The sequence below is a fragment of the Lottia gigantea genome, assembly GCF_000327385.1.
Source record: "Lottia gigantea unplaced genomic scaffold LOTGIsca_39, whole genome shotgun sequence".
NCBI lineage: Eukaryota > Metazoa > Mollusca > Gastropoda > Lottiidae > Lottia > Lottia gigantea.
Window position 1 is genome coordinate 550,758 of NW_008709333.1, and position 19,547 is coordinate 570,304.

At 36.9% G+C, this 19,547-nt stretch overlaps 4 protein-coding genes across 4 annotated transcripts in view; 1 reads left to right on the top strand and 3 right to left on the bottom strand.

Annotated features, from left to right (window-relative positions):
• LOTGIDRAFT_163303 (hypothetical protein) overlaps positions 1–5,095 on the bottom strand; it is a gene marked incomplete at its 3' end in the record, with an annotated part of 15,758 nt that extends 10,663 nt beyond the window's left edge. Inside the window, exons 1-3 of the mRNA XM_009059399.1 lie at positions 4,952–5,095; positions 3,879–4,054; positions 1,954–2,064 (exon numbers count right to left, since the gene is read on the bottom strand). Of these exons, the coding sequence (XP_009057647.1) occupies positions 1,954–2,064; positions 3,879–4,054; positions 4,952–5,033 (369 nt within the window). The remainder of the gene's footprint in view (positions 1–1,953; positions 2,065–3,878; positions 4,055–4,951) is intronic.
• Positions 5,096–6,043: 948 nt separating this feature from the next.
• LOTGIDRAFT_163304 (hypothetical protein) lies at positions 6,044–7,544 on the top strand (the record flags this gene model as incomplete). The annotated part of the gene is made up of 4 exons (XM_009059400.1): positions 6,044–6,216; positions 6,493–6,544; positions 6,716–7,060; positions 7,341–7,544. The coding sequence occupies 4 exons, from the start codon at positions 6,044–6,046 to the stop codon at positions 7,542–7,544; spliced, it is 774 nt and encodes a 257-aa protein (XP_009057648.1).
• Positions 7,545–11,761: 4,217 nt separating this feature from the next.
• Positions 11,762–12,400, bottom strand: LOTGIDRAFT_96945 (hypothetical protein; the record flags this gene model as incomplete). The annotated part of the gene is made up of 1 exon (XM_009059401.1): positions 11,762–12,400. A coding segment is annotated over one exon (639 nt), but the record flags the coding sequence as incomplete, so codon positions are not given.
• A 75-nt stretch (positions 12,401–12,475) lies between these two features.
• LOTGIDRAFT_93820 (hypothetical protein) lies at positions 12,476–16,525 on the bottom strand (the record flags this gene model as incomplete). Its single annotated transcript, XM_009059402.1, has 6 exons — positions 12,476–13,347; positions 13,745–13,870; positions 14,178–14,358; positions 14,732–14,848; positions 15,216–15,304; positions 16,459–16,525. Coding segments are annotated over 6 exons (1,452 nt in total), but the record flags the coding sequence as incomplete, so codon positions are not given.
• Between the last annotated feature and the right edge of the window lie 3,022 nt (positions 16,526–19,547).

Genomic DNA, 19,547 nt, shown 5'->3' on the forward strand with positions numbered 1-19,547 from the left:
TAACTATTCCTGTTAGGGCTACTGTGATATTTTAAGAGATTAACTATTCCTGTTAGGGCTACTGTGATATTTTAAGATATTAACTATTCGTGTTAGGGCTACTGTGATATTTTAAGATATTAACTATTCCTGTTAGGGCTACTGTGATATTTTAAGAGATTAACTATTCCTGTTAGGGCTACTGTGATATTTTAAGAGATTAACTATTCCTGTTAGGGCTACTGTGATATTTTAAGAGATTAACTATTCCTGTTAGGGCTACTGTGATATTTTAAGATATTAACTATTCCTGTTAGGGCTACTGTGATATTTTAAGAGATTAACTATTCCTGTTAGGGCTACTGTGATATTTTAAGATATTAACTATTCCTGTTAGGGCTACTGTGATATTTTAAGATATTAACTATTCCTGTTAGGGCTACTGTGATATTTTAAGATATTAACTATTCCTGTTAGGGCTACTGTGATATTTTAAGATATTAACTATTCCTGTTAGGGCTACTGTGATATTTTAAGATATTAACTATTCCTGTTAGGGTTACTGTGATATTTTAAGATATTAACTATTCCTGTTAGGGCTACTGTGATATTTTAAGATATTAACTATTCCTGTTAGGGCTACTGTGATATTTTAAGAGACTAACTATTCCTGTTAGGGTTACTGTGATATTTTAAGAGATTAACTATTCCTGTTAGGGCTACTGTGATATTTTAAGAGATTAACTATTCCTGTTAGGGCTACTGTGATATTTTAAGATATTAACTATTCCTGTTAGGGCTACTGTGATATTTTAAGATATTAACTATTCCTGTTAGGGCTACTGTGATATTTAAAGAGATTAACTATTCCTGTTAGGGCTACTGTGATATTTTAAGAGATTAACTATTCCTGTTAGGGCTACTGTGATATTTTAAGAGATTAACTATTCCTGTTAGGTCTACTTAGTAATTAAGGATAAAGTAAAGTAATTAAAGTAGCCCTAACAGGAAAATAAAGTAGCCCTAACGGGAAAATAAAGTAGCTCAAACGGGAAAATAAAGTAGCTCAAATGGGAATTAGCCCAAACGGGCCTAACCCGACCAGACGTACAATGGATGAAATTTTTACAGGGCAAAATATGTCTTAGGGATGCCTGACCCAGCCAAGAGCTTGATCTAGGATCACTGCACTGTGTTTAAAGTCAATTAGTGTTTTGCGATCTAAACTCAAGAGCCTAAAGCTTGCAGTTTGGAGAATGACCTTTGGCACATTCTCTACTAAACAGACAACATAGAAAGAAATCTAAAAACTTTCTATAAACCACTGTTTTAAAAAATAGGACAGTTATTAAATATAGCCCTGAGCTCTTACCAGCTTTAAATCTTTAAATACAAGATAAAATAAACATTCTTTGATATGAATTCTAAACAATCTATTTTAAACTTGTAATATTCTCTCATGGAAAATAGATTTATCAATCTTTTTAATTTCCAAAAAAATAAATTATTTATGAAGTAAAATGAAATATCATAAAATTCTCCTCTAAAATGCTTTTCATCTTATCCTTGCATATAATAGTGATGAATGAATGAATAAATAAATGAATGAATGAACAGAAGAATGAATGAATGAACAGTATAATGAATGAATGAACAGTATAATGAATGAATGAACAGTATAATGAATGAATGAACAGTATAATGAATGAATGAACAGTATAATGAATGAATGAACAGTATAATGAATGAACAGTATAATGAATGAATGAACAGAAGAATGAATGGATAAATGAAAAATTGAATAAATGACCTACCATAATCATAACTGAGCCCTAAGATAGGAAGAATGGATGAATGAATGACCTACAATATTCATGTTCCAGGTCTAAGATACAGAATAAAGGAATGAATATGCCAATAAATGAATGAATGAACGAATCAAAGAAAGAATGAATAAATGAATGAATAACCTACCATAATCATATCGTTGCCGTTAAATTCCCTAGTGATGGTGGTATCAGGCTCATCCTCGGTCTGTGCTTTCGATTCATGTTTTAAAGTATTACCATCTACTGTACATACAGACTGAAAATATATAACCAAAACACTTATTTTTGGTACCAGTTTGAAATAAAAACAGACACCAAGAGCTACTTTTCATATTTTTTCTTTACTGTTTTTTCACAGCTGATCAGCTCAGACAATTTGTTCTTGTTTCTTACTTTTTGACCTAGACCAGTGCTTTTTTTTTTGAATATTTTCTTTTCAATTTCTGCTAGCATTTAGTTTATAATTTTGTTTCAGAAATGGTTTGTTGATTAGTCAGATTTGATGTCTCTTGTCTACGTCACCACCACCGCTGTCTGCTGGAGATCGGTAGTACATCAAAACCATAAGTGTCAAAACATGGAATATTTTCAAGAATAAAACTTTGGTCTCAATAGCAGTATTGATGTGAAAACGCAATTGATCATGTGACGAACCGAATAAATTACGAAGATTTCAAAATTGCAAAATCATAACCATCAGTTGGATAAAATAACGAACTCAATATACTAGGAAGCTTTGACATGGGAAAATGATTCTTTCATAATCATAGTTTGTTCCCGACTTTTGACCTTTAGGTAACTAATCTAACACTTGAGGTCTTCCTGTTGCGGTGACAGTAAACTGTACTGCATTGAAAAAACACTTCAATACGAGGGAAGCCATCAGAACACTTATTCATCCAAAATGACTCAAATGTCAAATAACAATAAATAATCCAAATGATCAATACAATAAATATTGCAAATAGATTTTCTAAACTTTTTATATGTATCAGGAACACTAAGAGCATCCATTTGCACCATTCCAATTTTCAATCAGTCTGTGGTGCCTGCAAGTCCACTAAAACTAGGTACCGGTAAGCGTTTTATAATGTCAATGGCTTTGAACATTATTAGCAGCTTTTGCAAAAGTTTTTTCATAAAATGATAAGTTTTAGCGGAACTGCAGGAATCAAAGTCGTCTGACTAAAAATTGGAATGGTGCAAATATATTTTATCAGTGTCCCCATCCAATACACATAAAATATAGATAAACCATTTTACAATCCCTTTAACTATGTGAACTGTGAAAGGAATGTCAATATGACAATTCAGTACCAGTGACATGCTCCACGGTTAACATAATTAATATATTTATATACTGAAATCAGCCCATTATTAATTAAGAGTAAATTAGAGTCATCTGGTTAAGTCTAATTAAACTATTTCTAGTCTACGTGGCACATTATTAAAATCATGTTAATCATGTTAACTGGACATGTGTCTCAGTTGTGGTGCTAGTAGAGTGGGATGGGTGGAGGGTGGACATTAAGCATTTGCCCTTTTTGAACAAAAACAGTTGTATGTAACCTCAAGATTTTATTTTCAACATCTCTAAAATATTTTCTATATTTATACCAAGGTTAAAATCTAATATCATGTGTATGAACCAGATGTTACCAGTCAAAAACATGGTGACAGTTCAAAAGTTTAAACAATCCAACAGATTTTATTGATTTCATAACAAATTCTAACAATTATTACAGATTTTACAACTATTACCCATCATTTATACGTATTTTTAATATTTTCTTCTCAATACTTCAGTATTTCCATTTTAATTTTGTGTTTTGTTCTTCAAGGGACACCAAAGCAATGTTTCAAAATGGTGCTCTTATTCCCCCCCCCCCCTCTCCCATCGAAGCTAGTTGAAATTGAGCTCAATCCATAGCCAGTTAGATCGTTGTCTGCTGGGCAATTAGGTGCAATTGGGTTTGAATCCTCCTCAAAGTAAGCACAGCCAGTGCTTCTGGAAGTCGACTCAGAGAAAGCTTTCATCCACTACCAATAAATAAACTTCATAATTCTCACCTTCACTTTTCTACCGTCTCCAGTAGTTTCTTCGAATTCTTTGCCGAGGGAAAAGTCTATTACAGTAGATTTAAACGTAGTGGAGGTAGTAATACTGATTTTATCATCACCCTCTACCTTTATATCTTGTTGGGGTTTTGCTGTTCCTGCTAATTTCCTCATGACCATTCCAACACCTGCAAATATTACACATGAATCTTCATAGGGCCTGATTCTGATTTACAAAAAACTTAAAGTGATTGTAAAGAGGATTTATAAATTTTATGCTTATCAAGGACAATGATAAGATCAATTTACATCATTCCAATTTTCAATCAGACGTCTGTGGTTCCTGCAATTCCACTAAAACTAGGCATTGTATCAGGCTTACTGATAGTATAAATTTACACCATTTTATGACGTCACCCCCTCAAAATTTTCTTGTATCATAAGTGGCGTCATAAAATGCCAAAATAATCATTTTGGTACTGGAATTGTTAAAGGTGCGATGCCTCCCAAATCTTAAACAGGCTATCCTCAAAAAAGGTATATTTTTAACTAAAAAAAGGTTTCAAAATCTCAATGAAATTTTTAAAGTTATTTCCAAACAAATCTGTTATAGGCCAAGTCTGTGATAATCAATTCATCAAAATTCAATCACCACATTACATATATATAAATATAAATAACTGTATAATAGGCCCTTTTTTTTAATTCAAAATGACAAAAGAACTTATAATTTTAGGCTTATTATTACACAAGTACTAGCCCTAGGCTACTAGCTTAGGCCAACAATACATAATTCATGAGAAATTTACATTGTGTAGCCTATATATATAGTACCCTATAATGGTATTATAAAAAATTCATTAGCCTAATAAACGCAAAATTCTAATCCAAACAAAGAAAGGCAATGCTAAATATCGGGTATCAAGGGCAGGTGGTCGCATAAAATACCAGATGCCAGTTTCCATGCACAATGCCAATGCGGTAGTTCTGAGTGCAGTGCCTTGCCCTTGTTGGTCAAGCAGCCAGTCACATTATGTTGAGAATGGTTCCTCTTTATATAAAAATGTACCAAAAATTCTCCTTACCGACGGCTTTCATGTACTCATCAAAATTTGTCGAATCGACCATATTCCATTTTCCTTCAAAATTTTTAATTGCGGCTGCCATTATTCCTGTAAACTGTAGTCAAAGAAAGAGTCTGCAATCAACCGTGACCTGCTTCGAGTTCGATATTCCAGCGTCTCTCACTTTACGACTGGTTATAAGCTTTATACCCTAGATTATATTACCCAGTCTTAATCTCTATAGTGAAAGTCAATACGGAAAAAATACGACTTGATAATAAAAGCTATAATATTAGATACTGGGTTATCCAGTAATTTGAAAGCACAACTTAGCTTTTAGTTTTCATTTCAAAGATTCAAATAGGTGACCATGTGATTTGTTTCAGCGAAAACTGAAAGTTATACAAACTATGATAATGAAAGACACCAAATTTATGTCTCTTTTAGAAATAACCATAGAACCTTAGGGAACTCTTCTTTTGTGTCTAAACAGCCTCGACTACTTATATCCATATAAGGACATCACGTGATGCAAAACATGGCGACTTCCACAAACATATCGAAAATTTAAAAATTGATTTTATCTAGAGTGAAAAAGTACGAATTAGCGTAGGTCATTTCGAAATTCTTTTACATATTTTTGGCCATTAAAGAGATATTTTAACCTATATCAAAGTTGAATAGCAATACCCCATAATGAATTGGTCTTTTGTTGAAGAATTACAGAGTGGCAATTAAAAAAAAAAGGGGGGGGGGGGGGCGGATGTGTTGGCTGGACTGCCATTTTACGTTTTCTGATTCACCTGTTTGACCAATTGTATCTTAGTCTCAGAAACGATTCGTCTTTTCTTGAGACTCTGTCTTAGCTTATATAGAAAAGACATTTACATTGAAAGTGAAATTCCTAGTTTACGACATTTTTGAAGGACTTTTCGGATTTTCGTACAATTCTAGTACTTCTGAAGACTACAAAAATTCAAGACCCAATTCAACCATCTAAAAATGGGGAATCTGTCATCTTAATTAATTTTTTCTTAAATGAATAATTTTGGTTTTTATTTTCAGTCAGAAGATAATCTAAGATGAAGAAGATCAAATAAACTGGTGGTCAAAATGGTTCAAGAAGTGGAAGCTTTCTTCGGGGTTTATCTCCTGTATAATCTGAACCCCAAATATAAGGGGCGTGTCTACATTGGTAAAACCACTGACCCTAATAGACGTATACATCAACATAATACTGGGGCTAAAGCTGGAGGCGCTTGGAAAACTGACGGCAAGGGGCCATGGTACGATAATCAGATTATAGATTAAGTTATTTGTTGGTGTAATTTTTTGCACTTTTTTACTTCTTCCGACAAAAAATATTATAAATTAGATATTTTGATTTTGAAATAAAATTTCTCCCCTTTGCATCCATCCATCTTCACATCAAAGTTTTTAAAGTTATTGCTGTTGGTGTCCTGCCCGGGTCAGAGGTGCATGTAGCCGGACCCTGGGTCTTAAGAACAACACTGCTCTTCCAGTAAACTGAATTGTGACTGTTTTTTATTTCTGTCTTCCAGGGAAATGGTGCTGATAATCCATGGTTTTCCTGAAGCTGTTTCGGCCCTCAGAGTAAGTTTTTAATAATTGAATTTCTTCAAATTATGTTCAACTAGGGCACTTTTTCTCAAAAAATTAACTTTAAATGATTTAAGTATTCAAATGGTGCAGAAAATAAGAATGTAAAAACCCAGTTAATTTCTTTGAGCGTAGATAGCTAAACATATTAAACTTGTATTTCAGTTTGAATGGGCATGGCAGCATCCTAAAATTTCTAGAAGAATTCGACACCTTCCTGCTAAAAGAAAATCAGAGAAATCTTACGATTTTCATTTCCGTGTTGTATCAGAAATGTTAAGAACTGCTCCTTGGAATCGATTGGCTTTGACGATACGTTGGTTAAATCAAGAGTTCCGATTGGATTTCTCACCTACAACTCCTCCCCCTAATCACATGCCCATTGAGTTTGGACCAATCATGTGTAAGAAGGTGGGAGGTAAAAAGAAGAAGACCAATGAAAAGACAGGAGATGATGAGAGTGACAGTTTGATGCTGGAGTTTTGTGACGTCTGTTATAAAAGAATTCAGGTGAGATCTTGTTTGAATTCTCCAATATTTATTAATAAAGTTTCACCTTAGACACATGTCTGTACTGTTTTGGATTTAAGGATATCATCAGGATATCTTGTTTGAAAATGTGGGTGCAGTCTTCCATATTAGAACTTTCCACCTTCAGCAATCAATTACAAAATAATAGATCATCAATATTTACACAATTTTTGTTACTTTCTATGATGGGCACCCCAAGTTTGGTAAGCCCTTTTAAGGGTAAAAAACTGTGACATATACAGTAACACATTTATTTCAGAAGGAAGACGTAAAATTGAGTTGTTTACACCCAGAATGTTTCATGAAGTCACATATTATATGTCTGGCACGAGTGTTCCTAGGCAACGCTGATCATGTGATACCAATTGAAGGCCAGTGTCCTAAATGTGACGCCATATTGATGTGGGGAGAGCTAGTCCGCCAGCGTCAAGGTTGTCATAGAAATCTTCAGAAAGAGGTATAGATATTGAATTTTAATTTGAAGAATTCTGTGAGATTTATGTGTATTGATAACACTGTTATCATTGGTCCACAATAAACAAAGTAGCAAGTCTATAAGGTATACTTTTTGAAACAATTCTAAAGCTAAACATGAATAGAAGAGTTATCTCCCATTATGAAGTAATTGAAGCTATGAACTATGTCATTGTTTTTAGATAATTGAAAACTATATTACTACTAAAAGTATGGAATATTTTTGATATATTGTAGGAAGGTAATGAATTTACCAGTGAATACGATGAAGATACTGAATAAATCAGAACTCTGGATTTGATTTACCAGCCATATTTGATTGGAGGTTTAGAATGTCTGACTGTCACCACAATGATAGAGCCATGCTGTGAATTATTACTGATGAATGGTAGCTTACACATGTTTTTGATCAGAGCCCCTGCCCCAAACACTGAAGTACCTGCAATTTCTCTGGAAACCCTGTTGCTGTCCCCTCGACTTCCCCTCGACTTGTTTTTCTGATAAGAAAACTAAATGCTATTTAAGAGCACCCTGAAATACCCCTCCCTTCAGTCCTGCCCCACCCTACTGATAAGAGGTGGCAATGTGTCAAGGAGCCAACACCCCCAGCCCAATGTGTCAATGTTGATTAGTCTACTGAGTAAATTTATAATTTTTTGGCTCTAAGGTTATAGAGAATAATATGAATTACTGTATATTATATATATATATATATATTTATTCAATTTGTATAAAATAGAAAAGTAATTTAAATTGTACATCAATATATATTTATAAATAAATGAAATAAATAAATTCATATATTTTAAAAAGCACTCAAAATATTTCACAATTTCTATATAACAGTGGGCTGGAATATAACAAAGGGTTAGTTGATGTCTGGTGTTTCTATATACAGACAATAGTACAACAGTGGACCACCATCTAGAATATAACCCAGAGTTAGATGATGTCTGGTGTTTCTATAAGCAGACAATAGTACAACAGTGGGCTACCATCTAGAATATACCCAAGAGTTAGGTGATGTCTGGTGTTTCTATAAGCAGACAATAGTACAACAGTGGGCTACCATCTAGAATATATCCAAGAGTTAAGTGATGTCTGATGTTTCTATAAACTGACAATAGTACAACATTAGACCACTCTCTAGAATATAACCAAGAGTTAAGTGATGTCTGATGTATCTATACACAGACAGAAATACAACAGTGGTAGTAGCGGCTCCTAGCTGCAACATACACCTTATTGGATTGAACAAGCTTGGGATCTTGCCTTCATTCCCTTATTGGTCACCTTGACAGCATTAAACATGGATCTGAACCTTTGGGCCCCTCGCCCCTTTAAGTTTGTTTTGATCAAATCCTTAGACGAATGAGCCGTTATCTTATGTAGATCCTTGTTCAAAAGGTTCTCTTCCTTCTGTGGAGGCAGATCTTTCCTGGACGCAAGTTTAGCAATTTCATCCATAGGGCGACTGTAGTCTATTATTAGCGTCAGTATCATGACACGTCCGTCGTTGCATCCGACCACTACAGTCCGATCATCTTCCGCAACGTCCACACAAGACGCAACGCCGTGGATGAATAGTTGACTGACTATTTGGTCGGTGGATGATCGTATCACAAGTAATTTTTTACCACAGCTATCCAATGCAATGATATATTGTCCGTCTAGAGCTAGCCTTGCGGTTTCTCTTACGACTTCCGTCTCAATAGTTGTAATGTATCCGTTTGTCCTCTTTTCAAAAACCTTCATTTCGTCACTCAATATTATAGTTCCTCGTCTCGAGAACTTACACGACGTCACATCCGTACCAGGATTAAGGATAAACGGGATGTGACGTAACATGAAGTCGTTGTTAGGGTTGTACAAAATGGCGCCTTTTCTGACACCAGGTGGGCACACGAGACCTTTCTCTGCATCAAATTCATAGAATTCCACATCCTTGGTATAAATCAAAACTAAATTGGAGTCGTGGACCTTCACGTCCAGAAATCTGTCATTTTCGTCTGCATGTTTGAGGATGCTTCCCACTGTAACGGTTTTTTCTCGTGGACCAGTTTCTTCCAGGTTCAGAAGAGAAAGGCGACAGAAGAACGATCGCCCAACTTCGACGTTGGTTATGTTATCCTTGATTATGGTACACGTTTGAAAGATGGAAACAAACGCCAGTAAGTCCTTGCTTCTGTAGATCACCGGCTTGCTGACGAACTCCGTATTTACTGGGATGTCAAACGTTTTGTTTTGTTTCGACATAAAATTCAAGCGAAATAACCTAACTTTGTAAACATTTCGGATGTAGTCTTTCTTGGAATATAAGTGGCATTGTACACAGGCTAAAAAATGGCAGTCTTTGTCGAAAATTGTAAAACGATTGTTCTGTGATTCTTGGAAGAATATTTTGAATCTTAGATCAAAGATGATGTCGTAAGAGAGTTGCGGCCATTTTATGTTGATGTCAGGATAAGTGGCCTTCTTGCCCTTAGCAACGCAATACCGTCCAAAGGGCGACAATTCCAGTTGATCTATCACGTCCTCTCTGTCCTCGCTATACACCAGGGTATGAGTTTCTGTTCCTGATTCAAGACTGACTATGGTGACTTCCGGTTGCTTGAATCCAGTACAGATGATCTGCTTGCTGGTGGACGCAACCGCAAGACTCTTCACTCTTCCTTTTACGACCTCGTTAGCGTGTTGGACGTCAGCGTTCAAGTTGTCCAAATTCCAAACCTGTAAGGTGTTGTTCTTTAGTAACGAGACCGCCTTGTTGAGTACGTCCGACGTAAAGATCTTGAGGATTGGTGAAACAGACGCTGGAAGTAGCCGCAAGGGTGAACCGGTCACCGTATCCCAAACAGCGATATAAGTATACCTTGATGCAAGTACCATATCATCATTGGGCGAGAACCCGGCGGAAGTAAACGTAGACATAGTCTCGACAAATACACCATCAGGCATCCGTTGCAGACGATGTTTCAGAGATTCTGTTTTAGAGTCTATGAGATAAAGGCATCTTGCTGATCGAACTAAAAGATATTTCTCCAAATGCGAGATCTTAAACTCTTTAATGTCATAATCACTGATAATCTCGTTCATTTGAGCACCTTTAGATTTTAGATTGAATTTTACAGACTTGAACAAATTGTCCTGGGTCAGCACAAAGCATTTAAAATGTTCACTGGTAAACATGATTTGCTTCGCGGCATCTCGAGTGGTGAGTGAGCAACGCTTCTCCATAAGAGGTACTTCAAAAAGCATGAGTCCGTTCTCTGTACTGATGGCAAGGAACGATTCATCGGGGCTCATAGCACATGCTTTCACGTTATGCGTGAATTTGTGGAGCAGAACACATTTTTGAATGTCAATCACATAAGGTCCAACGCCGTTTTCGGTGATAAAAATCATTAAGTTTTTTGTCGTCTGAATCGAGCGTGGCTTCCCGTAATCGAAGTCGGCTTCTCCATGAAGCTCACCACTGTCGGACTTGTACACAAGCACAAAACGATTGTTCTTAAACATACACAAAAAGCGACCATCACCATTGGGATAAATATGGCCGATTGGCATCTTAAAATCTTGCCGTGGTTCTCCTTGAGTCAGTCCCCAAACTTGGACAGTTTGGTTGTAATACGCTTTCGCCGTCATCAAAATTCCATCAGGGCACTGGAAAAGATCCACATCAATGGGAGATTCTGTTTTTATGTTGACTTCACATTCATATTGGAGTGGACCGCCTGGTGCGCTGTAGATCTGGCAATTGGGTACAAGTGGACAATGCAGCTGGGCGTGAAGATCTGCTTGACGAACCAGTTCGCGGATGTGATCAAAGTTTTGGACATGTGGGAGCAACCTACCGGTTAATTCTGGTCCCAAGACGTTTGGATCCTTGGTCAGCACCGAGCCGGTCATTCTTAAAGCATCAGCTACGAGGTTGGTCTCCCGATCATCGAAAATAGCATAATCTGCCAGAACGTCTTGTAAAGACGTAGCCTTTAGTTTGGTATAAATCCACTCGTAGTTGCAGAAACAAATCACCTTGAGCCGGACCAATTGTCGGCCATGATACAAACTGAACGGAAGTTGATTCATCTTCCGGCGATTGTATCGAGGACTTCCTTTTCCGTCCTTGTTGAGAATTAAGGGTTGTTTAGGTACATGTCGAAATTCTTTGCCTTGTGGATCGTCGATGTTCAGTCTCTCCATCAGAAGGGGAGAATATTGGAAGGATTTTGGCAGAGATTCCCAGGTTCCCATGTAGTATTCCTCAATAATATGATGGATTTTAATGGCGTCCATGTAATCTAGATACCTCTCCGTCACTACGTTTACAAACTGTTGATGATACCAAGACAAAACGGAGATGCCATCCGATTCCCGTTCCACCAAAAACGGACACATATCCAGTCGTAGGCGTGACCATAAGCTAGGAGGGAGACGTCGGATAGGTGGAACCCATAACACAAAAACACTATTTAAGACTTCATCGTCCAGAGATAAAATATCCTCTAGTTCCATTTCGCTCAACCCATTCCGAGCTGCTGTAATGTATCCGAAAGCTTTTGAAACAAACACTTTACCATGTTTCTGTTCCATTCGCTCAAAAAGTTTCACAATGGACGCCTCAATCGTCGTCATTAAGGTCCCTGGTGGAATGTTGTCGTAGGAACACCAATCAGTGACCTGTTGATAGGTCAAGGTCACAAAAAGCGGAAGTGTACAACTTTCAAAAGCTTTCATGATGAGTTTCCATTGCTCGTATGTAACTTTCCGGTTGGACCTTTCCATCAGTGTTCGGATGATTTGCTCACAATCTTTGGACGGTAGTGGTTTCACCTCCACAAAGTTGCCCGACAATTTGTTCCGAAGTATGTCAAGGACATTATGTTTGTCCGGGAGACTTGAAACAATGATCCGAACGTTCGGAGCATGGCGGCTTGGTAACCAGTCTAGCTTTAAGCCAGAGAAATTTGGTGACAGCTGATCCAGTGAGTCCAAAATTATTACGATTGTCCCTGGAAAATCTCCCGATTTGACCACTTCAGTGAAATATTTTTTTAGTTCTGCGATATCCTCGGGAACTTTAGCTCGGTCTTTGTCGCTGATGAAGGCTATTTGGTGGCACACTGAGTACAATAGGGGTTGAATGGAAGAACTCTTTGGTGTTGTTCCCAGAAAACGGAAGACTAATTGAGGTTTGGAAATCGAAGGCATGCTGGATTCCACCAATAAAGCAGTTTTGGCTAAAATTGAGGTTTTCCCACTGCCCGAGTTACCGTGTATTACTAACGGATGTCGTGAGTCTTTCGAACTAAGATAGTCTTTAATGTGGTTGAAAACATCATCTCGGCCCACAAACGTTTCGCATCGTCCTTTTAAAATCACCCAATGCTCGACTACTTCTTGATACAATGGATCAGTATCTAACTTCTTCTGACTGGCAATATTCCGATCCACTAACGCACACGTGGTTTTAAAGAAATGGCTGCACATCCGATTAAGATAAGGCTTGTGGGAAGTTGACGTCATACCGTTCTCACACCACGTGATTGACGACTTAAGACAGTTATATCCAGGTAATTTTTGGATAGAATTTTCTCGCATATCGTCAAGAGATTTCTTAATTTCTGGATTGATTTGACAATCCTCGGTCAAATCCACAAATTTCCTCGCTTTAGCATCTTGATAATGACAATGAAGGTCCTGGATATCCCGGACATAAAGCAAAATGTTGTTTTCTCGATCTTTTTGTCGCTTTACGTCGATCAAACCCTCGTACATCTCATGCTCGGTTACTGGAAGGAAACAAGAACAAATTTTAATAGAGGGCTAATCGAAATGATTATCACAGAGTTTTACATCCACTACATATGTTTTTCAAGGAAATAATACTTATTGGAACTGAAATGTAGGCTTAGCGTTATATTGTTCTGTCATTAATTTCCCATAGCCAGGGCATAGCAGTTTCTCAAACTAGCATGCCATGAAAGGCTACCTGTAGGTATAGTTCAATTATAGTGGTTCAAAACCGACCACTGGCTGACACTCACGGAAGCACTAGTGCAGTAATTTTTTTTTCTTATTTTTACGAGGATTCAAACCCACTGTATTTGCAGTGCCTTGCAGGCGAAAATGCAGCTTCCAAACTGTTAAATCGGTAACCAAACTAGACACAGAATAACTCGCACTAACCTGAAGCATTGAGTTTTCGGAATGATTCTCGACTGAGTTCCTTCGCCTCCACGGCAGAAGATGATGACTGTATTATTATCCGTTTTAAATCCTGCTCTATATCATACCACGTTCGTTTTACATTCTCTACAAACAGAGGAAGAAATTATATAAATAAAAACATCGCAAGGTATCCTCATAATAATAAAATAGGGCACAATATTAAACAAAATACTTCGTTGTTCAATATTTAAGCTATATGTAAATGCTAACCTGTGATCGTATATTCTTATTGTAGCGGAGCTAAAAATGAACCCAGTCGCAGAGTGCGATATCTTGAGTGTACGGGAAAGGAAAGCATGCCATAGAAATTGTATGAGGGTATGCATATTTGCATATTTTCTTGAAGAGCGAGTATTTGCAGTCTTGGAGACTAAAAATGAAGGGTCCTTACCAGTTATATGGGAAATAGTTTGTAATCGATATAAATTAGAATGGACATTCTGATCCTTTAAATAACATATATTCATTAAAGACTGGTCGTCTTCCACCATGTGACTCTCTAATAACTCAAACTCGGCCCTCAAAATACTCGATGGTAGAGGAACACACCCATATCTCTGACCCAGAAATGCCTAAAATATAAAACATAGACGATAAAGTAAAAAATATACTTAATGAAAGAACTCAATTTCATTTAAAAATTGCCATCGAAGGTTTCGAAGCGTTTTCGAAGGTGGGTGAAGGCTTTTAAGAAAGAAACGGAACTCACTAAAGGTACGCTCACACTATAGCTATTACCAGTTGTGTATGGTTGCTAATTATGAAAGTGGTCATGAGTACCAAACGAACGCAACTCACAACTTAGTAGCATGATAGTTGTGTTTGAAACCTATGACCGCCATTCTTATTCGCAACCAAACGCATCTGGTGATCGCTATGCTGTAAGGCCCCTAATTAGCAAGTACATACGCACGTATATTGTATTATTATCCAAAAAAAACTTACTGCGAAGTTTGGTCCTATAGATTGAGATTGACAGGATCGTAGTTCAGCTAAACATAGTTCTGTAGCAGTGTGGTATTCTACAGCATCTAGTGGCACTCCCCATCTCATATCAACCGCCTATAAATATCAATATATCATTAGTATAAAATCACCAGGTCAAATTACAAAAGCGGGATCATAATCTATCAACAATCAATCTAGATTGGTGCAAAAGTAGTGACTTCGTAACCGATTGGGCATGAATTGAATCTTCACAATGTCAAGTTCACGACGTTTGTAATAGCTTGACATTGTTAAGATGGAATTGAGCAAGTTTTGTAGGACAGCAAACCACTCTAAAACCCACTATAGTTGCTTCTGCTTCAGTTAAATAGTTTTGATGTTTGCGGAAAAACATTGGATAGAATGACTGACACATCGTAATTTTAATCTAAGAAGTTACAAATGCACGTGTATGTGCATACTCTACTGAAAGTGAATATACCTGAAAGTCTAATCCGTGAGTTTCTCTACAATATTCTCGTAGTTTAGGGTAAACATTTTCAGCCAGAGCGTTTCTCTCTTCTACCATATCTAGAATAATAATATATAGATATTAAACAATTTATGGAAACTGGCACAGGAGGCATAATGCACGTGCGTATTTTATGTTAGGTATTAGCAACTGTGCGCTCTGCAACAGAAACAACTTTACGGAAACTGTCGAAGATTGCCGAATTGGATATTAGAGTACAACAGCACTGTTACAACACTGCAACTTGGTTTTATAACCTTGCGTTGCCTGTCGGTCAGTTCATATTAATGATCATGATATAGATAGTCGTAGGTCATACTCAGTGACCGCGCCAGTGAGAGTAAAAGAGGAGGGGGGCATTTGTGTCCCAATTTTCCTGAGATAAAACCATCCATTGGAGGCTTGCACCTTGCTGAAGTATTTTGAATCTCAACCTTAACAGTTGTCCCCTTTTAAGTCAGACTGGATATTTGTCATATTTGTACCCCCCAGACTCAGAAGGTGCGCCCACCCTCCATCTTTAACATGAATGTGCAAACGCTATAAGAATGCCGAACTGATATATAACAAGATTTGAATTACAGAATAGCCTGACACATGAAAGGGTGATGGATTAACTAATTCCCTTCTTAAACTCTGTTTAAACCAGATTATCAGAATGGGATTATTGTTTATTGTTCGGCCTATTGTTGGGCTTAATTATTGTGGTTTGGGGTATTATACTTCTTACTTATAGTCACGATTGAAATCATTGTTCACAGTGCCTTTTGTATGAATCAAGAAACATTAGGGCCACAGAGTTGAAAATAAAGACTGGAGGGTGGAGGGCAAAGCCGGATCTGTCTTAATTCTCGGGGTTGTAAGGGGGCGCAAGCACATGGACCAGCTGGTAGAAAATATCCTCAAAGTTCTAATTTGTTATCCTTGTAAAACCATTGCCAAGAGTTTTAATCAAGGACCAACTGGTTGACAGGATCCCCGAGAACCTGAGCTGGTATCTTTGTAAGGTCATTGCTATGTGGTTTGGACAAGGTCAAGCTGGTATAGACAAAATCCTTGAGAACCTGAGTTTTTATCTCACGCAAAGAAAATCCAGGAAAGAGAGTTGCCGGAAGAGTTGATCGATGGCTCGTTATAATGTAAGGGCTCGATCCATGAGTATATCATACTTGCTATCTTTGACCAAAAAAAAAAGACATTCGTTGAAACTTACCAGAAAAGGTGGAACTGATGAAAATTTTGACTGAGTTGGATTTGATGGTTGGTACTTGATCTAGGGTTATCTGCCCTTTCAACAACTGGCGGACCAGATCCTTGTCATCCTCTGAGAGATGTTCATACCGATAAAGACTGGCTTGCGACCACACTACAGCCGTCGTATCAGACGCCAGGATACGGGAACGACGACTTTCTGGAATGGAAGTACGATGATTAGAAACTATAGAGGATAGGGTTCCGTTATGTTGGGCCAGTAGAGGGGGCGGGGGGTATAGTGGCACCCCCAAGACCCTCGAACCAGAAAAAAGGGAAAAATTTACTCTACATCATTGCCTTAATCGTGTATTTTCTGGCTTCCTACATTAGACATTTTCAGGGGGAGACCCACACTGACCCCCAAGAATGAGTAGTGCCGTCTAAAGTCCGAAAGGGGAGCCAGTTGATTGGCAATGATCGCAGTTGCCGGTTGTCAGTCAATTTTTCCATGGGGGTGTTTCAATATATGCGCTATAACATGGTGTGTCCGTGCCCAGTGGATACGATATAAGATAAAACACTTATTGAAGCGTGATATAGATATAATATGTATATCTATATACACAATATCAAATGGCCTTCGCTATTGTTTTTTTTCTTATAGAATTAATCATCTAGTAACCAACAATCGGTTTGATATATCTACTTTAAAGGCACACGAACTCGTAAAATTATTCACAGCTTTAAAGGAACAGATTTGCACCACTTCAATTTCAATTTTTACAGAAGGAATATTTTTTGAGGAAAGAAAAAATTTAGAATATCTTTCCTACCTTTAATATCTAGAGGCATCTTGTCTGTTTATTTAAAAAAAACATCTCAAACTATTCCAATTTCATCTCATTTACCATCTTGTCCTGTTTCTAACTTCAGAGAAGTGTGAACTCACATTCACATGTTGTTTTCTTCTTTAAGGTCCAAGGTTTCAGTTTGAATCCGAATTACTATATTTCGAATCTCTGATGTTTCAACTAAGATATTTCACAGGTTTAGTTTTTTAGTTCAAAATGTGGTGTCTTGAAGTCCCAACTATCTCTGTTTCAAATCCCAAGTTTAGTTTTTTTATCTTCAAAGTTTCAAGGTTTGTTTTGAATCTGACCTTACTTCCACCTACGATATTTCACAATCCATCGAATGACAAAAGAACTGTTTTGACTAAACGACAGGTAAACACCACATAACCTTCAATACTTTGTTCCTTGAAAGACACTGATCCAAAAGACCACAATCCAATCAAACTAATATAAAAGTTCAAAAATATGTCACTCTACAAATAACCAACTTAAAATTTTCTTTCGATGGTCAATTTAAAACAATAGGCCTACTTCAGCGGTTAAAATTCTCTTTTCTCTTTCTCTAGTCCTTCAGTTATTGAACTTGGGTAAGCTGATTTTTTTAGTCCTTGCTTCCCTTGGCAGTCACAAAATTCTAAATTTGGTCAAATTCAACAGTCTCGCAGTTAACATGTCTCAAGCTAGAAATCTAAATAACAAGTTCTACCTGTAGAATTATAATCCAATCCGCTTGATTGGCGTTGCTACCAAACGTATTATCCCTATTAGACACTGGATTAGCGTAACCAATATTATGGAAGGGGATAACAGACAAAATGGATTTCGCCTAAATGAAGATTATTCTATGTAATATTATGGGGGGATTTAGGAGACAATACAAATGTATCAGGGTCTCTATTTACTTGATAATAATGTTTCTGTTTGTTTGCCAATGCTCATGTACCTTTGTATAAGGCAATAAAAACAATACAATACAGTGTGACAGGGCATGGGTCTATTGCGAAGTTCCTGATGCAAATCTATGAATAGTTATGACTGCCCATCTTGTATAGGAAGTTCGCTTCTTCAAAAACAATTATTTGCTAAATATGCAAGCATTGCTCACGATGTTGCCTTCCATACACCAACAGATCTACACAGTATGAAGTATTTTGATTAATATACTAACGATCTGAATCGCAAAACGAAACCCGAAATCCAAAACAATATTTTGACGAAACTTTGGTACCAGGTAATGAACTCTTCACATGAGGAAGTAAATCAATCATAAGTGAGTAAGTATTTCCTAATGAAAGTTGATGTCAAGTGTCTATAAGTGTAAGCATACCCTGTTTGTGTCACAACATACAATACAAAGGTTGCTTGTCGTATCCCTTTCCATACATAAATAGACCCATAGAGTATATGAGGTATTTTGACTGATATACTATACACGGGTCGCTAGTCTTATCCCCTTCCATACATCAATAGATCTATAGAGTATATGAGGTATTTTGACTGATATACTAATTACTATACAAGGGTTGCTAGTCTTATCCCCTTCCATACATCAATAGATCTATAGAGTATATGAGGTATTTTGACTGATATACTATACACGGGTCGCTAGTCTTATCCCCTTCCATACATCAACAGACCTATAGAGTATATGAGGTATTTTGACTGATATACTATACAAGAGTTGCTAGTCTTATCCCCTTCCATACACCAATAGACCTGTAAAGTTTATGAGGTATTTTGACTGATATACTATACAGGGGTTGCTAACAAAGACACGATCTATTATTAGATTAAGTACTAATTTTTTTTAATCACGACATGAAACAATCGATCCGATCAGAACGACTGGTTTATTTAAACAAGGATATGGAAAGTCTGCAAACCTTATTAAGGGCAATTTCTCTGAAGTCTTCTGGTCCACAGAAATATAAGGTTTGTTAAATTATATTTCAAAAAACACACTCCCCTCAGAGAAATGATAGGTAAAATCACCAAAGTTTGTATTGAAAACGCTCCTTAAAAAACAGATTTCCTAGAAATAATTGTGATTTTGAATCCACGATGGTGTGGAGCCAGGGTAATTCTTGTGATTAGCCAGTAGTATATAATGTTTAAAATACAACATGGTGATTACCCTGTACCGAATTTATTTGTTAATACTAGTCCCAACAGATTCACGTCATTTCTTCCCGAGGAATTAAAATTTTATATTAGGCCAGAGTCAGGGTTAGAACAACACATCGACTGACTGATG